The 22,339-nt window shown below is 36.4% G+C and overlaps 3 protein-coding genes across 3 annotated transcripts; 1 reads left to right on the top strand and 2 right to left on the bottom strand.

Moving 5' to 3' along the window:
* Nucleotides 1-3,024: 3,024 nt before the first annotated feature.
* On the top strand, nucleotides 3,025-6,493 carry LOC109170605 (receptor-like protein kinase HSL1). The gene is made up of 2 exons (XM_019319797.1): nucleotides 3,025-5,669; nucleotides 5,791-6,493. The coding sequence occupies exons 1-2, from the start codon at nucleotides 3,206-3,208 to the stop codon at nucleotides 6,159-6,161; spliced, it is 2,835 nt and encodes a 944-aa protein (XP_019175342.1). The 5' UTR covers nucleotides 3,025-3,205; the 3' UTR covers nucleotides 6,162-6,493.
* Nucleotides 6,494-9,316: 2,823 nt separating this feature from the next.
* On the bottom strand, nucleotides 9,317-13,089 carry LOC109169674 (xylulose kinase-like). The gene is made up of 11 exons (XM_019318536.1): nucleotides 12,974-13,089; nucleotides 12,177-12,831; nucleotides 12,009-12,097; nucleotides 11,539-11,603; nucleotides 11,265-11,320; nucleotides 10,922-11,042; nucleotides 10,721-10,795; nucleotides 10,586-10,639; nucleotides 10,425-10,519; nucleotides 10,148-10,319; nucleotides 9,317-9,833 (listed from the first exon to the last, which is right to left on the bottom strand). Exons 1-11 carry the CDS (start codon nucleotides 13,030-13,032, stop codon nucleotides 9,595-9,597), a joined length of 1,680 nt encoding a protein of 559 aa, XP_019174081.1. The 5' UTR covers nucleotides 13,033-13,089; the 3' UTR covers nucleotides 9,317-9,594.
* Nucleotides 13,090-13,667: 578 nt separating this feature from the next.
* Nucleotides 13,668-17,227, bottom strand: LOC109170633 (xylulose kinase-like). The gene is made up of 11 exons (XM_019319832.1): nucleotides 16,929-17,227; nucleotides 15,986-16,640; nucleotides 15,813-15,901; nucleotides 15,534-15,598; nucleotides 15,293-15,348; nucleotides 15,015-15,135; nucleotides 14,827-14,901; nucleotides 14,682-14,735; nucleotides 14,492-14,586; nucleotides 14,230-14,404; nucleotides 13,668-14,001 (listed from the first exon to the last, which is right to left on the bottom strand). The coding sequence occupies exons 1-11, from the start codon at nucleotides 16,985-16,987 to the stop codon at nucleotides 13,769-13,771; spliced, it is 1,677 nt and encodes a 558-aa protein (XP_019175377.1). The 5' UTR covers nucleotides 16,988-17,227; the 3' UTR covers nucleotides 13,668-13,768.
* Nucleotides 17,228-22,339: the final 5,112 nt, after the last annotated feature.

Genomic DNA, 22,339 nt, shown 5'->3' with positions numbered 1-22,339 from the left:
ATGGATATATGCCCTCCTTGGTTGGATTTCATGGAATAACCCAAAGATGCCAACGATTAAAATAAATTAAAAAGGCTCACTATGGGAGGATGCCAACTCCATTATGGAATTAATTTTTGTATTATATTCCAAAGCATGATTACAAATTGACAAGACAAAAATCAGAATCACCTCGAAAGGAATGACTCAAAAAAGAGAAACTATTGATGTTTAAAGAGTCAATATCCCATCACTGGAATTTGATCCTATGACCTTCCTTCAAGAAAAGTCACAGAATTGTTATTTAAGCCCAATATGCTTGGCTAAAAGAGTAGAATTTACTCAGTACATATCAACAAATATTGATTGTGAATTTTCCTCATCACTAAAAAAAAAATAAAAAGGAGAAATCAGAATAATCTGAAAAAAGAGAGAAATCAGAATAGCATGCTCTGCGACCCGGCGTAACGTAAAATGTTATAATCAACATCTAATCGTGATTCCCATGTCACAAAGACAATACATTAATTCTCTCTCAATCGCATCATTGAAATGTCATGTGGAATGGAATTAATATTAAGAATTTATCTTCTCGTAAAAAAATTTAAGTATTTTATATTTATCCTCAACCCGCCTTACCATTAAAAAATGAAATTAACACTAATAATATGTCTTCTCATAAAAAGGTAAAATATGCCCTGGAAACGTGTTCACCATGAATGATGAACACGGATCCAAACGGCACCGTTTTTACGTAAAAAAAAAAAAAAAATTGCGAATGTGATGTTAACGGCACGCGTTTGGTCAGATTATGAATTTTCTGTTATGAGATTATGAATGTACTGTAAATTCATAATCTCATAACAGAAAATGCATAATCGCATAAAAGAAAAACATTTATTAAATTATGAATTTTCTGTTATGAGATTATGAATTTACAGAAAATTCATAATCTCATAACAGAAAATTCATAATTTATGAATGTTGAAGAAACTTGCGCTACAGAGGAGCAACCATGGTTTCGGACGGGAATGTGTAGGCATGGTTCTAAAGTGAATGTGCAGGCATGGATTCATAATTTATGAATGTCCGAAATCATTGCTCACCTCAAATTAAAGTGAAATCGCAAAATGTGAAAATGAAGAAGAACAGTCACGCGATTAATTAAGGGAAAAAAAAAAAGATAACGGTGCACTAACACCGTTAGAATTGTATTCACCATGGATGGTGAACACGGTTCCATGGCATAACGATTGTCATAAAAAGCTTAGCGTTTTATATTTATCATCAACCCACTTTACTCTTATAGAATGAAATTAACACCAAGAATGTATCTTTTCGTAAAAAGTTATATTTTATACTCATTCCCGATCTCCTTTACCATTATGGAATGTAATTAACACCAAGGATATATTGTGAAAACTTCAAGACATTTTATATTTCTCCGAGTCCCACCTTAAAGTTATAGAGTGGACTTAACATAAAAAATATGTTTGTAAAAAGTTTAAAGTATTTTATATTTATCTTCTGTCCGCCTTACAATTGAGGAATAAAATTAATACAACAAATATGTATTTTTCATAAAAAGTTTAAGATATTTTATATTTATCCTTAACCCACTTTTATTTCGGAGATGAAATTAATATTAAGAACATGTTTCTCCTATAAAAAATTTTAAGATATCGTATATTTATCCTCAATCTATTTAAGTTACAAAATGAAATTAATATCAATAGTAAATTTTCTTATGAAAATTTTAAGGTATTTTATATTTATTCTCATCCCACTTTATTATAGCTGCAGGATGGAATTAACATCAAGAATTTATAAGCAGGGTGGGCATCTTTCACTTCCACTTTCACAAAGCAGTTCCTTATCCAATAGATATTCCCATTATGGCTTCATCATTCTCTTTTTAGGCTGTGCAAATCCATATTATAATCTCTATGAAGCTTTGGTCATCCTCAACAACAACATATATATGCAAAGGTCTTTTGGCCTGGCTAACAACTAAAGTCAAGATTGACCACTAACAGCTTAAAGAACGATGAATATAATCAGTCAGTTATAGATAACTTAATTAAGCTGGTTTAATCATCTTTTTATAATTCTTTTTCGACCAGGGTCAGAAGGTTGGCTGCTCCCCCAAGAATGCATGACAGCACATACTTGAGACAACGAACAACCTCAATCAACATATATAACCTTAAATTTGTTGTTACTAAGCACAGGTGACGCGACGAATGTTAAGTGATCGACTTTAATAATTACTGCACTTACATTGTTATCATCATCATCATGTATAGCGCAGGTAGATAAGATCAGAAAGGATCAGATGAGTACACAAATTAAAAGGTTTGATGGATAGATTAACTTTGTTGTCACTAAAAAGCAGCATGTTACATACAGACAGCTTTGAGTGACAGAAAATGGGGAAAAACTGTTGTTTTGGATCAGGCAAACATACTTGTCGTCGTTGCACCAATCTGCTACTAGGAAAACCACTACCATTATTTCAAAGGAAGATTTAAAGGCAATGCATGACATGGGATAATGAATGGGACAGACAATTAAGGAAAGTATAGAAAACATGCAGGTTTAACATATGTTTCTGGGAATTGAAGCATGTGCTCCATCTCAACTAAAAGCCTAAACTGATAGTTGGATTGCACATTAATGGTTCTCTGCAGGTTTAACATATGTTTCTGGGGATCTGAGGCCTTGAACTTCAGTGTCAGGATCCAGCGCTTACCACTACGCCAAAAACTTAACTGCTAAGCAGTCATCAGCGCTACGTTTCGATGGCGGGATGCTGGACTCTGGTCTTCGAGCCGCTACCCAACGGGCGGTTTAGGGAAAAGGTTGAGATTATGGAAGAAGAAATTAAAGAAGGATTACTGAGACATCTCAATCAGTATAAAGGGGGTTTAATTATATAAGTTGATGTTATTCTCTACAGCTCTGCACTAAGCTAGTTGGGTATAAATGTGTAAAGCTAGCATCTTTATTGCAAAGATACACATTATTCTTGTGTCCATCTCCCACCCCTGGATGTGTGACATCGGACGACCCTCCTTTCTCCTCTCCAATTAATGCATTATTGTTACTATTGAACCCCATTTATATATTTCTTCCTGGTTAGCTTTCATCTGCCATAACACAAAACACAACTTCCATTATATTCCCCCTTCATCTCTCTACTGTGGGGTTAAAGATCAGATCTTTAATGGCTGCTCAGCGAGCTGTCATCTTCTTCCTTTTGCTGTTTTTAGCAGTGGCGGATGGGTATGAGGGGAGTGTGGAGAAGCAGGGTGAGTTCTTTGATGTTGTGAAGAAGTCTCTGACAGGGGATTTCTTGGCTGGTTGGGATGGGAAACCGTTCTGCAATTATTCCGGGATTGGGTGTGATAATCGAGGTTATGTTGTGAAGATTGATATCAGCCGGTGGGGATTATCCGGCCGGTTTCCGGGGGATGTTTGTAGTTATTTGCCGGAGCTGAGGATTCTTAAACTCGGCCAGAATCACTTCCATGGGAGTTACTTTCCGGCCAGAATCACCAACTGCTCTTTCTTGGAAGAGCTGAACATGTCGGCTACGTATCTGGCGGGAACATTGCCGGATTTGACGCCGTTGCGGGCTCTGAGGTTGCTTGATCTCTCCTACAATCTCTTCACCGGCGAGTTTCCGACGTCGGTGGCCAATCTCACCGAGCTCCGGGTCCTCAACTTCAACGAAAACTGCGGCTTTAACCAGTGGCAACTACCGGACGCCATTTCTGGGCTTACAAAGCTCAAGACTTTGATACTATCGACGTGTAAGCTGAACGGAGTGATCCCGGCGGCGATAGGGAACATGACGGCCCTGGTGGATCTTGAACTGAGCGGAAATTCCCTGGAAGGGAAGATTCCGGCGGAGCTGGGGAAGTTAAGGAACTTGCAGGACCTGGAGCTTTATTACAACAATCTTGAGGGTGAAATTCCTGAGGAGCTCGGGAACCTGACGAACCTCGTAGATTTGGATTTGTCTGTCAATAAATTGGTCGGAAAAATCCCGGAATCCATTTGTCGGCTGCCCAGACTACAAGTCTTGCAAGCTTACAACAACACTCTCTCCGGAGAAATCCCTGCTGTCCTGGCTAATTCGACTACTCTGAGAATTCTGTCCCTTTACACCAATTTCCTGTCCGGGGAAGTCCCGGAGAATCTGGGGATGTTATCGGCCCTGGTGGCGCTGGACTTGTCGGAAAATCAATTCTCCGGGAAGCTGCCGCCGCGGCTCTGCAATAGAGGTAAGTTGATGTACATCCTTCTCCTTCAGAACATGTTCTCAGGGGAATTACCGGAAAGTTACGGAAAATGTCAGACTCTTATCCGATTCCGGGTGAGTAACAATCGATTGGAGGGAACGATACCAGAAACAATATTCGGTCTTCCCCACGCTTCAATTATAGATGTGAGCAATAATCGGTTGATCGGTGAAATCCCCAGAACGATTGAGAATGCTAAGAACTTATCAGAACTGTTCGTTCAGGGGAACAGAATTTCCGGCGAGCTGCCGGGCGAAATCTCCAGAGTTATCAATCTTGTGAAGATGGAGGCCAGCAATAATCTCCTGTCAGGTCCAATACCACACGAAATTGGAAACCTGAAACGTCTGAATATTTTGCTCCTGCAAGGAAACAGGCTGAATTCTTCCATCCCGGAGTCGTTATCTTCGCTTACATCCCTGAATTATCTTGATTTGTCGGGGAATCTTTTGACGGGGAATATCCCGGAAAGATTAGGGGAACTGCTACCGAATCCGATGAACTTCTCAAACAATTTGCTTTCTGGGTCTATACCTGTGGCCTTCATTAAAGGAGGGGTTCTGGAAAGCTTTGCAGGGAATCCAGGGCTATGCGTCTTGGCGGCTTATTCCAATTCATCAAGCACCAACTTCGCTCTCTGTTCATATAGGAAGAAGACGAATATGATTTGGGTTATGGGTTTCTCGGTGGGGTTTGTCATAATCGGAATCGTGCTGTTTCTCCGGCGACGGATGAGTAAACAGAGAGAGATTGATCAGCAGCAGCAGGAGGATCTGGAGATGTCATCCTCGTTTTACACGTACGATGTCAAGAGTTTCCACAGGCTGAGCTTCGACGAGCGGGAGATTTTCGACGGCGTGGTTGAGAAGAACGAAGTGGGAAAAGGGGGATCAGGGACGGTGTACAAAGTGGAGCTGAGCAACGGGGAAGCCATAGCCGTGAAGAAGATGTGGAGCCGGAAAGGGAAAGGCGGGGTGGTTCTCCACCGGGAATTGAAAACGGAGGTGGAAACATTGGGTAGTATACGCCACAAGAACATCGTCAAGCTCTACTGCTACTTCTCCGGCCTGGAATGCAGTTTGCTGGTTTATGAATACATGCCGAATGGGAACCTCGGCGACGCCCTCCACGGCGGAAAACCCCTCCTGGATTGGCCCATCCGCCACCAGATCGCCCTGGGAATCGCCCGCGGCTTGGCTTATCTGCATCATGATCTCCAGCCCCCTATTATCCACCGAGACATCAAATCTACAAACATCTTGCTAGACATTGATTATCACCCCAAAGTCGCAGATTTCGGCATAGCCAAAGTTTTGCAAGCAAGAGGAGGCAAAGATTTCTCCACTACAGTCATTGCCGGAACTTATGGCTACTTGGCACCAGGTAAACACTTTTCTACAATCAGCTAATGTAGTTACATTCTCTAATTAACTGAATCAGCTATCAACTAACAGCCATTTACCAGACAGAACCCTTTATCTAAATTTTTGATTTCTTGTATTAGAATATGCATATTCTGCAAAGGCGACCACCAAGTGCGACGTGTACAGTTACGGGGTGGTGTTAATGGAGCTAATAACCGGGAAGAAGCCGGTGGAGGCGGAATTCGGGGAGAGCAAGAACATTGTGTATTGGGTTTCATCCAAGGTGGAAACAAAGGAAGGAGCGTACGAGGTGTTGGACAAACGAGTGTCGGATGGGTTCAAGGAGTATATGATGAAGGCCCTCCGTATCGCCATCCGTTGCACGTACAAGACGCCGACCCTGCGCCCGACCATGAACGAGGTTGTCCAACACCTGATAGAGGCGCAGCCGCCGTCCCAATTCGATTATTGCTGCAAGTTGTCGCACAAGACAAAGAGCATCGACCCATGATGTTGTGGGGGTACGTACGGTGCAACGTGAACAGTACGTACAGATTTTGGCCTGCAATATTTGACGAGATGTAACAGCATATATAATATACATAGAATATATAACATAGCAGTAACGTTATTATTATTATAACCCCCTTTGGCTTTTGCAAGACAAGTGTTGGTAGGAGCTTACAGATGCTGTTTCCCGCTTTTCAATTCCTTTTCTGGTCTGTTGGAGACTTTAATTATCATCATCATCAGTGTAACTGCTTTGTGTCAACGCATAGCATCTGTATTTTGTAGTGAACCATAAATGTAAATACTTGTATTTGGCCACGGGCCACACACTAATGCTAGTTTTTTAGATATAAATAAATAATAATAAAGATAGACATATAGGAGTTTGAAGTGACCTATAACGAACTCCATCAACAACATGAGTTGTTTTTTTTTGTACAAACACGCGAGACCTAGGTTCAGTTTGGTAAAATAGTTAACTTTTATGTTAAATTTAACTTATTTGACCACTATTAGTTATTTGACTTGGTTAAAAAAATTAATATAAGTGTTTGGTTAATTAGTTTTTTTAACTCCAAAATGCTAAACTTCAAAAAGTTAGTTAAAGCAACTTTTTAAATTAGTTTTTTTTAAAAAGAAATTATACCAAATAACTATCAACTAACAGCTAATTTACAAACACTTTTTTACAATCCGTATCAACTAGTTATACATTCTAATTAACCTGATCAGCTAACAGCCATTTACCGAACATAGCCAAAGCGGACAAAACAAAAGTGAAGGTCTAGCTATCCTAGGTGCTGATTCGGAGAGGTAGTATAGCTTTTGCTTTGTTTTTGCATGAAGTGGAGTAGTGCTGATTCTTGGATGGTGAATGGGGAGGTGAAGGATCTGATCATGCACAAACACAAACACCATGCCCGCAGTTGATTGATTGATTGAAGAGGGCATCTCTTTTGGTTGTGTCTCCATTTATGCAAAGCTAAATACACACTAAAGAAAAGCCTCTTATTATTGCGTCTCTTTTTCTAGTTGAGTTCCACTCTTTCTACTGTTCTTGTTGGAACTTGGAATATAAATGCATATATGCTACAACAACATCAACTAAAAGGGAACCAGTAATAATCACAAAATTTCAAGTTGAACTTCCTGAGAGTCATTTATTAGCTTACTTTCTTGATTTAAACATGTCAGCTACGTACAACCTAGATTAGTTTACTTCGATCTTGTAGTCATTTGCCTATTAGAATTACGAAGTAAGCTTCGCCTAAAGTACCTTCCGGGTAGTTGTGGAAATAATTTGTATGTTATATTTTAATACAGGAAAGTTGATGGATCCCAGGCCAGCTCCAAAAAGGAAAGGCAAAATTCAATGAAGACAAACATGGCTTTTGGGATGGTGGAGGGTGCATCATATCACCTACTGTACATACACAAAAGGCTGCAATAATAATTCCTCAATGGAATGGAATGAAATGCATTCTTCTTCCTCATCCAAACAAACGCCATTGGTACAAAGCAATTATATTTATATATATTTCTGTAAAGGACATAAATGTCCTCCAAACATATACTATAATATATATCCCATAAAAAAAATTGGTTACCTAGTACAGGTGGTGGATGAAATAATGATAGTATTGTTAATAAATCTATAAGTTTAATTTTACTAGTGGCAGCAAGGTGTATACAAGCATATGGGAGCTTGTCTTCAGGGCAAAACCAATGAATACCTTAGACTCCATGAACCCGCTTTCGTGGAAGAAATCAAACCCTCACCATACCATTGTCCGTTGAAAACAAATCTTAAGTGAGGTTTCTTATCTACTAAACCAATACTCGGATACTAAGAAAAATTCTAAAGTATAAATTATATTGTTGTCCCCAAATCTAGAACTTTCCTCAAATTTTTTTAGATTATCTGCAAACTAAAATTGCTAGTAGACATGGTGAACTTTTCTATAATAATAAAAATAATAATATTCCCAGTCAATTTACATTTCTCAGTATCATATCATTTTAATGAACTAATATGGGGTAATTAAATAAAAAGAATTACAACTTAGCCTATGCTTGGTACTTCAAATAACTTTTGTAAACGCACCCTACATCAACCAAAGTAACTTCCCTTTACTCTATTATTATCAAATCTTAGTAATTAAGTTACTTTGGTTGATGTGGGGTGCTTTTACTAAAGTTATTTGAAGTACCCATACTTTGGTTGATAGGCGGCGCTTAGACAGCCGAGGCTACCTAGACCACCGATTATGATGATACGTTAGGCGATCGGTCAGTGTCTAGTTCAGATTTTTGCAACACTGGTTGTGGTGGAGCTCAAATGGTTGGCATTGCAATACAATGTGTCTCTCTCACTCTGTGATCGAAACCCAGTTTCTCTTCTCTCTGTGTGGTTCAAGGCAGACAGGAAAGAGCCAGGATAAAAAAAAATTTACTTTTCAATTTCTTCCGAAAAATGCAAACTTTTTTTTTTTTTTTTTGTTCAATAGAAATTTCTTTAGTGAATAGAGGGAAAAGAGTGAACTTTAATACCAAAAGATATATCTTTTTTAGTTATTTATGTTAAATTGTGACATTTTTTCTCTGGAACTATAGAAGTGAAGATACAAAAGCTCTGTGATGGATCAGAGTCATGTATAATGCAGTGGAGAATCTATTCAGTAAAGAAGTGAATTTTCTATGTGGGTATGCACTCACTGCCACTTACCTTGACTATCAAGAAAAAAGAAATTTAGTGCTTGCTCTGGTATAATGATTTAGATGTTGACGATAATTATTTTTTTGGTTAGACCATGAGGTGTCTGAGCATATCCTAACTGTAGGAGGTACCTTTAAGCCCGTACTAATCCCCATTCGCAGCGAACCAGTCCAATTAAGGGCAAAGTGCTGACCAGATTGGTTTTTCCATACGAGAGGAGGTTCAAACTCCCGACATCTCTTAATGGATGAGAGTACACGGCCACTCACGCTAACCAAACTGGTTATGTTGATGACAATTTGTGCCCTTCAGTGTGTGCGTGTGGGGGTGGGGGGGGGGGGTGGGTGGATTATGGGTGGGGTTGGGATGAAGGTATTAATTTTTGTGCAATTGAATTTCTTTTTGTTTTCTAGAATTCCTTAATGGTAATGCATAAAAGATGCTATTGAAACCTTTTTAGCCAAAGCTTGTCTCACAACTATTGGTGTGAGAATCATTTTTCTATAGTTTGGGATACATGAATGCATTTTGCAACTATGTTGCTGTTCAAACATATTCCCTCTTGGATCCTTCTATATGTTCATACACTGTTTTTCCAAATAAAGGTTACCTGTTAGTCTGCACAGCACTGCTTCGCTCTTATTGCCATCCATAATGCATCATTCAAATTTCGCGTCTGCCTTCTATTGATCTGAAACATATGCATCGGGGAGGTTACTTACTTGCAATAACGCCCGAGCTTTTGAACAAGGCGGTTTTCTATCTCTAATCTTTTCTTCATCAATGAAGTATACTTGGCAAAGGTTTCTTGGTCTCCAGGAAGTGATGCAAGCTTGGAGTCGAGAGATGTTTTCTCCAACTTGTTCGTGTACATGGAAGATATGGAAACATAAGTGCCGTTTTTGTGACACAACCATCCATGAGCCGCCCTCAACGCCGCTCCAAGGGAAGCTGAGTCTGTACAAGTGAGAAATCATTATGTGACAGGTAGGAAGCTGCATTCAAGAATGTGATGATAAGATATGTTGAGCATATAATATATATATATAAACATATTGTGCAGTCCAACTATCAGCTTAGACTTTTAGTTGAAATGGAATACATGCTTCAATTTAGTATCAAAGCCAAGCATATAATATGGTTTTCAAGAACAGGCAAAATGTCTGTCCAACTATCAGCTTAGACTTTTAGTTGAAATGGAACACATGCTTCAATTTGGTATCAAAGCCAAGCATATAATATGGTTTTCAAGAACAGGCGAAATGACTAACCCGGCTTTTGGGATGTATATACGTTGCATCCAAAAACGGATGCAATTATGCTCAGAATGTGATTATTTGCAGATGCTCCTCCAGTTGCAATTATCCTTTTTGGAGAAGGCATACCAAATCTCTCAGCATGAGCTCGCATGGAAAGTAATTGCCCCTCAATTATTGCTCGAGCCTGTAACCAAATTTTGTGTATTTCTTGCATCTTTTCGCACAGAATTTGACAGAACCAGTCTATTATATTCCACTATTCCATGATCTTTCATTGGAGATGACTAACCTCAGAGGGAGGATCAAACGCCTCAACCTCTTGTTCTTCCATTGCTTCTGGAGAGCCCCCGTTGAAACCTTTTACAATGTAGCGGTGGAAACCAACTGCAACCCCGGCTTGTGAGTTTCATTTATAATCTTGAAAAATGCAGAATCTGGGAGTAAACTGACCTGGTAAGGGAGGAAGTATTTCATGCTCCTTGTAGTAAAAACCGATCTTTCCACCTGTAGCACAAAATGCAATACTATATTGATCTAAAAGAAGCCAAAATATATCATACCTACGTAAATAACAAAGCTAACAACCATTCTGAGGTGGTGTTTGTTGCAGGAAAGAATCGAAGACTTCCCAAGATCTGTTTGCACATTGATTACGAATTTCTGTCAAGGATTCGAGCAAATGGTCAGTATAATGGATTTCACGAACAAAGCATTCATAACTTAATCCTGTTAGAAGTTACAAACTTCAAATGCTGTATACCAACTTTTTCTCCACACACAACGTACCTTCACGAGTCAAAGATCCATTCTTGTATACCAACATTACCATATAGCTTCTTGTATCTACTGGATTTGGAAAGACATGGCCTTCTAGGCTTGGGTTATAGTCTGCAGTGATTCCAAATACCTGTGGCACAGGGAAAAAAAATACCCAGAGAGAGTTTCACTTTTGTGCTAATTTCAAGTAGAAATGCAAACAAATATCAAAGAAATTTGTAAAAACCATATTGCATATTAAGTCTGGTTCAGCAGTAATCAGAAAACTAGCTTGATAAGCTCACAGAGAACAAGGGAAATTTAATCGTTTTAGTTGTTAAATCAATGAGAGAAGGGGTAGGATATTTCTTACTGTGTCACTAGTGCCCAGACTTATTGCCAGATCTCCTGGAGTATTGAGGGTCAGCCCTACAAGTTCAGAAGGTTCTCTTAGTAGCATGATGATGAAGAATTGCAAAGTTGATAAGAGAAAGGTCACACATTCCTCTCAGAAGTGCTGGTTGACTGCAGAAAATGGTATGTGTAGGGCATGGCAAACAAGAAACTCACAGAATCATGTGAGAATTTGTGAAGGGATAGACAATTTGTAAGTGGCTACCATGAATGAAATGAGGAAGAGCTTTCACCTGCTAAGCTGTTAGGGTTGTCTCCAGACCAATGAACAACCACACTGTCTCTGTTGAAGTGATACCTGAAGCAGTTTGTACAAGATCACATCAGCAAGAAACATAACGAAACCCGTCTTGTGACCCTAGCCAGCAGAGGATCACAAGGAGGTAAACCAGTCTAGCAAGCAAAGGATCACAAAGAGGTAAACCAGTCTACCCAGCAAAGGATCACAAAGAGGTAAACCAGTTTAGCCAGCAAAGGATCACAAGGAGGTAAACCAGTCTAGCCAGCAAAGGATCACAAGGAGGTAAACCAGTCTAGCCAGCAAAGGATTACAAAGAGGTAAACCAGTCTAGGTTACCCATAGCTGACTGGCTCAAAGGCCTCAAACCAAGAAGGCGAATAGGCAACCTTGTGATTAACCGTCTGACCAACTTGACTGGGGTTAATTTTTCGTTATGATTTCCACACCAAAGATATGACTTACTTCTTTACATAATAAGAAGCAATAAGACCAGCAACAGAATGTGAAGGTGCTATCTTCCCCAGTTTCTCTTCTAAACCTGGTGCAGTAGCCTTGCAGAGAGACATTCATACAATAATTGAGACATTAAAATTTCACAAGATCTTTCAATACTGTAAACCAGAATCGAACCTCCAGAGCGATTTTAGACCAAGCCCGGGTCTTAATATCCATGAGATTCATCCCCGCGCCATCAGTTTGATCAATGCAGGCATAACCCCCAACGAGAACAGATGCCATGAACGAACTAACAAGCGAAATCCTCTCTGTGTTATCATAAACTTCACTTTGTTCCTCAAATATCTTCTTCACCTGAGGACCAACATATCTCTCATGAGCTCGAGAACCAGTAAGTTTTGCCAGTTCTAAAGCCCCTCCAACAGCCTCCTCTATGGCTCTGCACTGCTCTGTGGTGCTGCAATCCATCCATATCGGAGATTCTTGAACTGAGAATGCATCACGAAGCTGATCCACCAATGGTTTCTTGGAATCCAGGGAAGATAATACTTGAGAACCGCCTTTGTTCCAGTAAACGCTGCCGTGCTGTTGAGCACTGCCGGAAATTGCAGCGACTTTCCCGAATTCCAGATTGGACTTGTCCAGTTTTTCAAGAATGAGGTCCAGAGCTTCGACCCACATCAATGGAGGTGAAACGATTCTCCCGTTAACCAAAGGGTATCTGTAAACGCCACCCACGGTTTTGTAGTGAGGCAATTCGAGATCATAATTCACAGTTTCTGACCGCACAATCGTGAGATTAGCGTCTAAAACAGTCGCCTTTAGTGACCTGAAGATTACAAAAATCAAACTTTGAAGGTAAAGATTCCAGTTTGGAGTTTCGCAAACTCCAGGAGCAAGAAATTCCGATCACAGAATCATGAAACTTCCTGACCTAGAAATCATGAATAAGGAAATGTTGAAAGACTTACTGGGTAGAACAGTCGAACCCCAGGAACAGAGAGTCCTGAGGGAGGGAACAATCCTCCATTAGAGCAAAGCTAGCATTAAAGCTGTCAAAGGTTAACTTATTAAAGCAAGTTTTTTCTTTTTTACTCATACATATATTTCATGAGACCCAATTTTTAATTTCTTGCCACATTTCGGGTAAGTGACAAATTTTTAATTTCTCGTCACATTTCGTCTCGTTGACCTAATTTTCAGTCAATTTTGAGTAAGTGACTTATTTTAAAAGATGAATTTGTCATTTTTGATCATCCTTCTAAAAATGTTTAAGAAAAAAAGAAAATCGGTGAAGTGATTTATCTTAAAAGGTAAACTTGTCATTTCATCACTTTCCGAGAAATTTAAGAAAAAATTAATAAAAAATGATAAATTTATTTTTTAAGATAAGTTACTTGTCTAAATCGGTGATCAAAAATTAAGTTAGATTAAGTTAGATGTAAAAAATGTCAAAAGGATTTAAAAATTGTGGAACTAAAAGTGGGAAAAACTCTAAATTGTGGAACTAAAAGTGGGAAAAACTCTGTTGAAGCAGATGTAGATGTTTCCTGGGCTGCTTGTTAGCCCAAATGGATAGTGAATTCTTGTTCTCGAGTGATGGCTCTGTTTACGGTTATGATTACAGACTTTATAAATCCCTGAGGCAAGTAAAATAAGAAGTAATTTTCTGCAAATTTTGCAATGCAACTCTGAACAGTAAATTTTATTGGACACGGTTTTGTCTACACACTAAATAATCGAAAGAACATTTTGAACTACGAAATTCACAAGCGCCCGAGTTTTTCAACAAGGCGATTCTCGATCTCAACTCGCTTCTTCATCAGCAAAGCGTACTTGGCCCCGAGTGCTTGATCGCCTGCAGTCACAGCGAGTTTACAGTTGAGCGACGTCTTCTCCATCTTGTCCATGTACATGCTCGGGATCGGTACAAATTGTCCCTTGTTGTCGCACAACCAACCATGAGCAGCCCTCAAAGCGCCCCCGAGGGAGGCCGAGTCTGTTAAGCAATGAGACGTAAAAAGATCAGAGATCAAAACATTCTTTGCATTTCTCGTTTTTAAACATGTTCCACGCCAAATTGCTTTTTCTAGCTGGATACGAGTAGTGTTTGGTTCAAAGAATAAAAAAAAAGGGAATAGAATAGAATTTCGACATGAATGGAATAAGTAAGGAACAGAATAGAATAGGAATAAGTATTAAAGGACAGAAAACGGGTAGTGCTGACCTGGCCTTTGCACCGTATAAACATCGCACCCGAAAATGGAAGCCACCATGCTTAAAATGGCATTATTCGTCGAAGCTCCACCAGTTGCAATCATCCGCTTTGGCGGAGAAGGCAGTCCAAACCTTTCAGCATGAGCTCGTATAGAAAGGAACTGCCCCTCGATTATTGCTCGAACCTGAAAGTGCAGTTCGATTCTATATTGGGTCCCGGTACAAGCATGCCATCAAGTTCTACGCTAAGATTATTTCAAAAGACAAACTACCTCAGAAGCGGGATCAAATTCCTGCACTTCACGTTCTTTTACACCATCAAGAGTGTCTCCCGTGAAATTCTCAAGAACATAGCGGTGATACCCAACTATATGCATAAGCAACTTCTTTGTATTATTAATTATTTAAAAAAAAAAATAGCGGGACAAGTAAAAGGTGCGGATTATCGATAAGTGAGCTTACCTGGGAGAGGAGGAAGTATCTCATGATCCTTATAATAAAAACCTAATTTACCGCCTACGAAAGAGAAATATCACAAGTAGCATCAGACCAACTAAAAAGAAAAGGAAAAACATAAATCTGCAAGGTAAATCTAGGTTTTGCTAACCATTCAAAGGCGGTGTTGACTCCAGATGTTTATTGAAGACATCCCAAGATTTGTCTGCACACTTGTCGCGTATATCTAAGGATGCACGTTTTCAATCAATTGTGCCAATTAGTGTTCGGCTAACTTTAGCAGAATCGAGAGTCCATTATATGCTAGATATATATATATATATATATCCAAATATGTACCTTCACGAGTGAGTGAACCGTTCTTATAGCACAGCATTACCATGTAGCCTTGCGTATCAACAGGATTAGGAAACACGTGCCCCTCCAAGCTGGGCTTATGGTCAGTCGTGATTCCAAAGACCTAGACAAACAAGAATTAAGTTTGCACAAAAAACTCGTAAAATCCCCAAGAACGTGGGGATTGAATATAATGGATTCACGCACAAACTACATCATAGAGGCAATAAGACAATAATAAACTGATAATATTAAGAACGAGAGGGGAAAATAAAGCTTACTGTGTCACTTGTGCCAAGACTTATTGCCAGATCACCAGGCGTGTTAAGAGTCAAACCTACGTCCAAAATATGATACAGTCAGCAATATTCCTTCTAACAATAAACACAAATGTTTATAAAACCCCGAGACCAATCATAAGTATCCTTAAGACTATCCACAAACCACAAGTCAAAATGAATAGTAACAAACACCAACATCGACAAAACCATTCCAAAAATTATGAACAGAAAATTTCTTCACCTGCCAGGCTGTTGGGATTATCTCCAGACCAGTTAATAATCAAACAGTTCTTGTTAAAGTGATACCTGAATCATAATCATCGAGAATGCATTGGTCAATGTCAAGAAAATTTGCTTTGTGTACATAACGAAAATAAAATACTTGAAGGAAGTAACTCTTTTTTAAGATTAAAGATTAAAAGTATAAAAAGGGGAAATCGTCATAGTTAGTCTTAATAACAGAAACCATAACTCTAATTACAGGCAACAAAAATAATTTTCATGCCACTTAGACACGAACCTCTCCACAAAATACGATGCAATAGGACCTGCAACACCATATGCAGGGGCTAACTTCCCCAATTTTTCCTCCAAGCCTGGTGCTGTTGCCTATACAACAACATCAAAGTTAAATATTATTTAATTTAACAAGAAACTAAACGGCCTTGAGTTTTGGATTTTCAACTAACAAACCTCTAAAGCAATCTTCGACCAAGCCCTCTGCTTAATATCCATTAGGTTCATGCCGGCCCCATCAGTATGATCTATAGAAGCATACCCCCCAATAAATAGGGATGCCATGAAAGAGCTAACAAGGGAGATTCTTTCTGTATTCTTATAGACTTCTGGTTGTGTCTCAAACACCCTCCGTATTTGTGGGCCAGTGAATCTTTCATATGCACGAGAGCCTGTGATTCTAGACAGCTCCAACGCACCTCCAACAGCTTTCTCAATTGCCTTGCATTGCTCCGTGGTGCTGCTATCCATCCAGATCGGTGACTCTTTCGTCGAAAAAGCTTCACCTAGCTGCTCCAGCAATGATTTCTTGGGATCTAATGACGACAAAATTCCACCACTCCCGCTCTTCCAATACACACTACCATGTTGCTGCCCACTACCCGAAATAGCAGCAACCTTTCCAAAATCTAATTTGGACTTCTCGAGCCTCTGGAGTTCAAGCTCCAAAGCTTCAACCCACATTAAAGTAGGTGAAACTATTCTCCCATTGATTGAAGCGTCGCGATAAACACCATCTTTGGTCTTGTAATGGGGCAATTCAGAATCAAAATTAACCATCTCTGTGGCTACAATATTTAGATTGGCATCTAGCACTGTCACTTTCATTGACCTAAACATACAAAAATAGGAATCTTTTTTCACTTAATTTGATCATAAAGTTATAATTATCACCATTTACAGCAACTCCCATCATGTGATCATCAATTCAGAGAGTACAACATAAATCAACACAATTTGGCATCAAATTTGATACTGCCAAAACCAAATCATATAATCTACAAGATGTCCGAGATTTCAGTAATAAAAAAGACCCAGATTTTACAACCAAAAGAAAGCGCAAATTGAAGGTGTGGGAGTTCATAAGAATAAGAAAAATCAATGCGGAAGAGTGACTCACTGAGTTGAACTGTCAAAGCCGAGAAAAAGTGCGTCGTGTGGGAGAGTGGAAGCCGCCATTGTTACCGCCAAAGGTTTCAGAGAAGATTCAGACCGGCAAAGACACAAACTTTAGCGATAGTACGAGGTAAAGAAGATGATATATTTCCACGAGATGTCCAGTCAGCTATCTACTGGATAATGAAGGACTATCAAAACGGTGAATCTTGATTGAGTACGGATTAGATAATAATATTTTCGATAATTTTGTTAATATACGAACGATGAAGAAAGTATTCGTAGGGGATAATGGCATAATGCGAATTTGTCTCACAATTATTTACCTTTTTATATCTCTTTCTCTTAAAATATTGAACTCTCAATTAGAAGGGTAAACGAATCGAATTTAGTCAAATATTTCATTATTCGATTCGAATTTGACTGTATATTGAAATATTTGTATTCGTATTCGTTTAATATTGAAATCTCAATTTGAATTCGTATTTGATTCGACCAGTTTATTCGTATTCGATACGACTCAAATTCGCGAAATCCCTAACTTAATCTGTTACAAAATTCTCCAATAAATTAAGATAAAATGTAATAAAAATTTACATTTAAATAGCATAAAATATTCAAATATATTCAAATACTATTTAAATCGAATACACTCGTATTCGAAAAAAAATTGAATGAAAAAAGTATTCGAATTCGAATCGACATATTCGAATTCGAATCACGAATCGAATTTTTTTTATTTGATTTTTTTACGCTCATACTCTCAATTTTAAGGTTTTTATATCCCGACCCAACATAACATTTAAAAATATGTTTTCATTAAAAAAAAAAAAGTAAAATATATTTTCTGTACATCAAATGAATTTAGTTTTTACTAACATTCTTTTTATTAAATCTAACACACATAATTTTTTAAATACAATTTACATATTAGGTTATTTGCACACTCTTAACTAATGACAACATATTTAATTATTGATCTCTTCACTCAAAAATGACAAAATATTACTAGTAGTAGACTTCTCTTTTTTCTTTTTTTTTTTTTTTTTTTTTTTTTTGTAACATAATGACTGATGAGTTTGCTGAATTTATGTAAAGCCCATTTAATGTTTTGGATCAAGCTGTCCACAATAAGTGAAGCCCAATCCAATCAATTCAACTTAAATGGGCTACTGGAACGGCCCAGTTGGTTAAAAAGGCAAATTATGTTGTGAATCTGTATCCACCTTGCAATGTGGATACAAGTTATATTCACAATTTTTAAACTCTATATTCACAATATTATAATTGAATACTCACAATTTTAGATCTCAATATATAAAATTTTAGAACTCAATATTCACAATTGCATAATTCTATATTCACAATTTTTGAATTCTATATTCATAATTTTTTAACTTTATGTTCACAATTTTTGAAATCTATATTCACAATTTTAGAACTCTATATTCATAATTTTTTAATTCTATATTTACAATTACAGAACTCTATATTCATAATTTCATAACTCTTTTCACAATTACAGAATTAAATATTTACTCGTTGAGTTGTTTTCAATATTTTTTTAAAAATAAAAATAAAAATCATTAGTTGTGAATATTTAGTTCTAAAATTATGAATATTAATTTTAAAAATTGTAAATATAACCCGAATCAACCTTGTAAGGTGAACCCGATCCATGACATAACTATCCGTTAAAAAAATCTAAGAACCCAACTTTTAACGATTTTTAACTAACTTTGCTCTATTCGCAGTTTTTCTTTTCTTACTATTTACCTATTCCAAAATTTTTTGGGTCATAAAGGAAAGATTCTAAAAACTTTTTTGACACTAGGAAAAGTCCAACAAGATAAAAGTAACAGCTCAAAACTTATAACACGTTACAAAAAAGTTGGGTCCAGTTACATCCATGAGATTGATAGCAGCAACGAACAAAGCCCTTTGGAAGGATCCTCTAAAAGTTGATGTCCCAATATGCAACCATTATAGTTTGAGGCAAGTAAATTCAAATAGGCGTGTCTGGTGACATAGTTAGTTTATCAATTAATTTTAATTTATTTGATTATTATTAATTGTTTAGTTTGATTAAATATTTAATATAAGTGTTCGTAACATCTTATTGTTTTAAAATGTTAGAATTTAAAAAGATGCTCAAAGTAATTTTTTCGATCAACTTTTTGAGAAAGTTATTTTACATGTAATTAAGTATCAGTTAATTTACCAAATATCTTCCTACAATCAAGTAATGATACCAAGTACTCAAACTCACTAACTCAATTAAGTAACAATGCTCATATGTCACAAATCTTCTTAATAGTAATTAAAGAATTTGTTTCTAATTAAATGAATCTAATCCCATATTCCAACACAAATCAAGTCTATATATATATATATAATATATTGCCCATAACTCAATGATAATACTAGTGATAATACCTACCATACCCCATATCAAAACCCAGAAAACCACTTGCTTTAATTAAGAATCTCTAACCAAAAAAAAAAAAAACAAAGGTCATAATTAAAAATGTGTGCCTATTTAGTTATTTATAAAATTTTTAAAAGTCTACGTACACAACCATGTTCTAAACTGGAAGCTTATTGATACTATCACACTAACCAAATAATACAAACAGTCCAAACAACAAAATCTACATTTAATAAACAAATTAAAGGATGTCAACATAGTTATATGTATATTAACAAAAAATAAATTACATAAATTGTCTTATTATGAGATATAATTTGGATAAAATGCATTATACATGGAAGAATTGAATTTAGTATATTGATACCAAATTCAATCTGTCCAGTTAATATTCACCTGGATGTGAATTTTATATCCAAAACTCACATAGAATCTTACTCAATCCATCATGTAGGTGAGAACAATGGACTAATGTAATCCGCCGATCTGGGATAATCAATGACTAAAAAAGTAGAAAATCAAGTAAAAAATAAACCGGGTTATCTAAAAACATAATAAGCTTCAATCCAGGTTATACCTCTGGTTTATGTTCATGTTTTTCGTTAATTTTTTTTGTACATTGTGCTATAAAAGTTGTACTACATAATTTTTTGGACAAAAATATTCATGCCGTTATAACTTCTGTTATCTTTCCACATTATTATTACCATGTACATGCATACACAATATTTTTTCTTACATCCTTCAATGGTAAGTTTGAATTCATTTAGGTTTTAATTAAAATGTTACCATAGTTATATTTAGTAAATTATCATTTCTATAATTCTTACCTCAATAATATTAATATGAATTATACAATTATATATATATATATATATATATATATATATATATATATATAGGCGGGTTCAGGTGCGGCAGTGTCTTACGGTGCGGTTATTTCTTACGGTGCGGCAACACCAATAGTTCACCAAATATGCACCATCAACTTTAGGAAATACACCACACAAAACAGAGTAAACAGAGCCCTGCATCACCAAACACACACCATTAGGTGTGAGTAAAAACACCATACACTGTTCAGAAATACACCATTGGGGGTGGTGAGTTATATGGTGTGTTTTTTTGAGTCTGTGGTGTATTTTGTGATGTTTTATTACATTCCGTTGGGGTGTGTTTTTATTACACTGTTGGTGCATATTGTTAACACTGTTGGTGTATTCTGGAATTTGACCGCACCGCCGCACCGTAAGACCCCGCCGCATATGAGCGCTCTTCTATATATATATATATATATATATATATATATATATATATATATATATATATATATATATATATATATATATATATACGCCGCACCGTAAGACCCCGCCGCATATGAGCGCTCTTCTATATATATATATATATATATATATATATATATATATATATATATATATATATATATATATATAGAAGAGCGCTCATATGCGGCGGGGTCTTACGGTGCGGCGGTGCGGTCAAATTCCAGAATACACCAACAGTGTTAACAATATGCACCAACAGTGTAATAAAAACACACCCCAACGAAATGTAATAAAACATCACAAAATACACCACAGACTCAAAAAAACACACCATATTAATATAACTATTATTTTTAAAAAATTAATATAACTAAGATTTTAATATTTAATTCTAATATTGGGCATATATTTTTTGCGCATCGAACATATAAAATACTAGTTTTCATGATAAATATTACAAACTTTTAGAATTTGTAAAACAATCCATCCTTTTTTCATATTTTACTTTATTTATCTTATTTTCAATCGTCAGATTAATTACTAGATCAATTGTTAAATAGATAGGTAAATTTTAAATAAATCTAGTATGTTGATAGATGGAGTGGTAGAATATAATCACCCAAACTCATTGTCATCCCTATTCGTGGAGCATGAAAATTTTGTTCGTTGTTGATAAGTGCGTAAATTCAAACAAATTATTATTGCAGCTACCAAAGAGATAATCGACCTAAAATATACGAGGAGATCAGTATCACGTACGTGTCCAAGTACAAATGCAACTGGCAAAGTATATATTCCCTCCTAAAAATCACCATCAAATGCACTGTTAAAAAATGTACAAATAAGTATTCTATTCCCCTAACAAAACCATCAACCTCAACTCTGGTAAAGACTGCGACATATTAAGGAGGCCTTAACCTCGCATTTTAATTAGTAAGAATCAAACTCTATAACTGCATCTCAAATAAAATTTAAATTAGTAAAAAAATATCACTACTATACTATGATTTTTTTTTGTCAATTACTCTGTACTGTAATAATACATCTGTTATCATTCCAAATGGGTAATCACACGATTAAATCCCAGTGATGGAGTAATTGATTATTGGGCTAAAAAAAATGAAAAAAGATATAAAACATATACTACCTTATAAAGAATATAATCATGAGTACGTGTTTAAAAATATATATATTGTGATTTTTTTTAAAAGGGAAAAATTACGATTTAAAAAAATAAAAAAGTAATAAATATTCTATTCCATTTAAAAAAAAAAAAAAAAAAAAAAAAAAAAAACCATCTTAGCTTGACGAAGCTACCTGGAATTCTATGCGGCATTATCTCTCCTCCATAAAATCGAATACTCCTAATGACAATCACATGCAAAATGACAAATGTTGCACTTTAAAAAAAAAAAAAAAGTAATAATAAATCTTGATTTAGTTGCTAGAGGCATATTCTGAGTGCGGCGGACAGATTTCACATTTTTATTGACATTTAATCATGATAACTATGAAATATATTATTGTGATTCGTTATAGTTGGTTTGATATTGTCCGTACATGAAATATTCTAATTGTAATGATATATTTGATTACTTAATATGTTGTTATGTGTTTTTATTTGATTGTTGTTGGACTGTAAGATTCTCGAATGTATTAGAAGATTAATAAAAATTTATTATGCAGTATAATGTTTTT

Source organism: Ipomoea nil, unplaced genomic scaffold, assembly GCF_001879475.1.
Source record: "Ipomoea nil cultivar Tokyo-kokei standard unplaced genomic scaffold, Asagao_1.1 scaffold3321, whole genome shotgun sequence".
In the NCBI taxonomy this organism is placed as follows: Eukaryota; Viridiplantae; Streptophyta; class Magnoliopsida; order Solanales; family Convolvulaceae; genus Ipomoea; species Ipomoea nil.
Note: the sequence above shows the minus strand (reverse complement) of the source record. Positions and strands in the feature narration are given on the sequence as shown.

Coding starts and splice junctions, on each gene's coding strand:
- LOC109170633 (XM_019319832.1), bottom strand. CDS start 16,987: ATGGCGGCTTCCACTCTCCCACACGACGCACTTTTTCTCGGCTTTGAC. Junction 16,641..16,928: donor GGCTTTGACAGTTCAACTCA/GTGAGTCACTCT, acceptor TTGTATGTTTAG/GTCAATGAAAGTGACAGTGC. Junction 14,587..14,681: donor GATACTTCCTCCTCTCCCAG/GTAAGCTCACTT, acceptor TTATGCATATAG/TTGGGTATCACCGCTATGTT.
- LOC109169674 (XM_019318536.1), bottom strand. CDS start 13,032: ATGGAGGATTGTTCCCTCCCTCAGGACTCTCTGTTCCTGGGGTTCGAC. Junction 11,043..11,264: donor GTCTGGGCACTAGTGACACA/GTAAGAAATATC, acceptor CCTGTGCCACAG/GTATTTGGAATCACTGCAGA. Junction 10,796..10,921: donor TGGATCTTTGACTCGTGAAG/GTACGTTGTGTG, acceptor AATCCTTGACAG/AAATTCGTAATCAATGTGCA.
- LOC109170605 (XM_019319797.1), top strand. CDS start 3,206: ATGGCTGCTCAGCGAGCTGTCATCTTCTTCCTTTTGCTGTTTTTAGCA. Junction 5,670..5,790: donor TTATGGCTACTTGGCACCAG/GTAAACACTTTT, acceptor TTCTTGTATTAG/AATATGCATATTCTGCAAAG.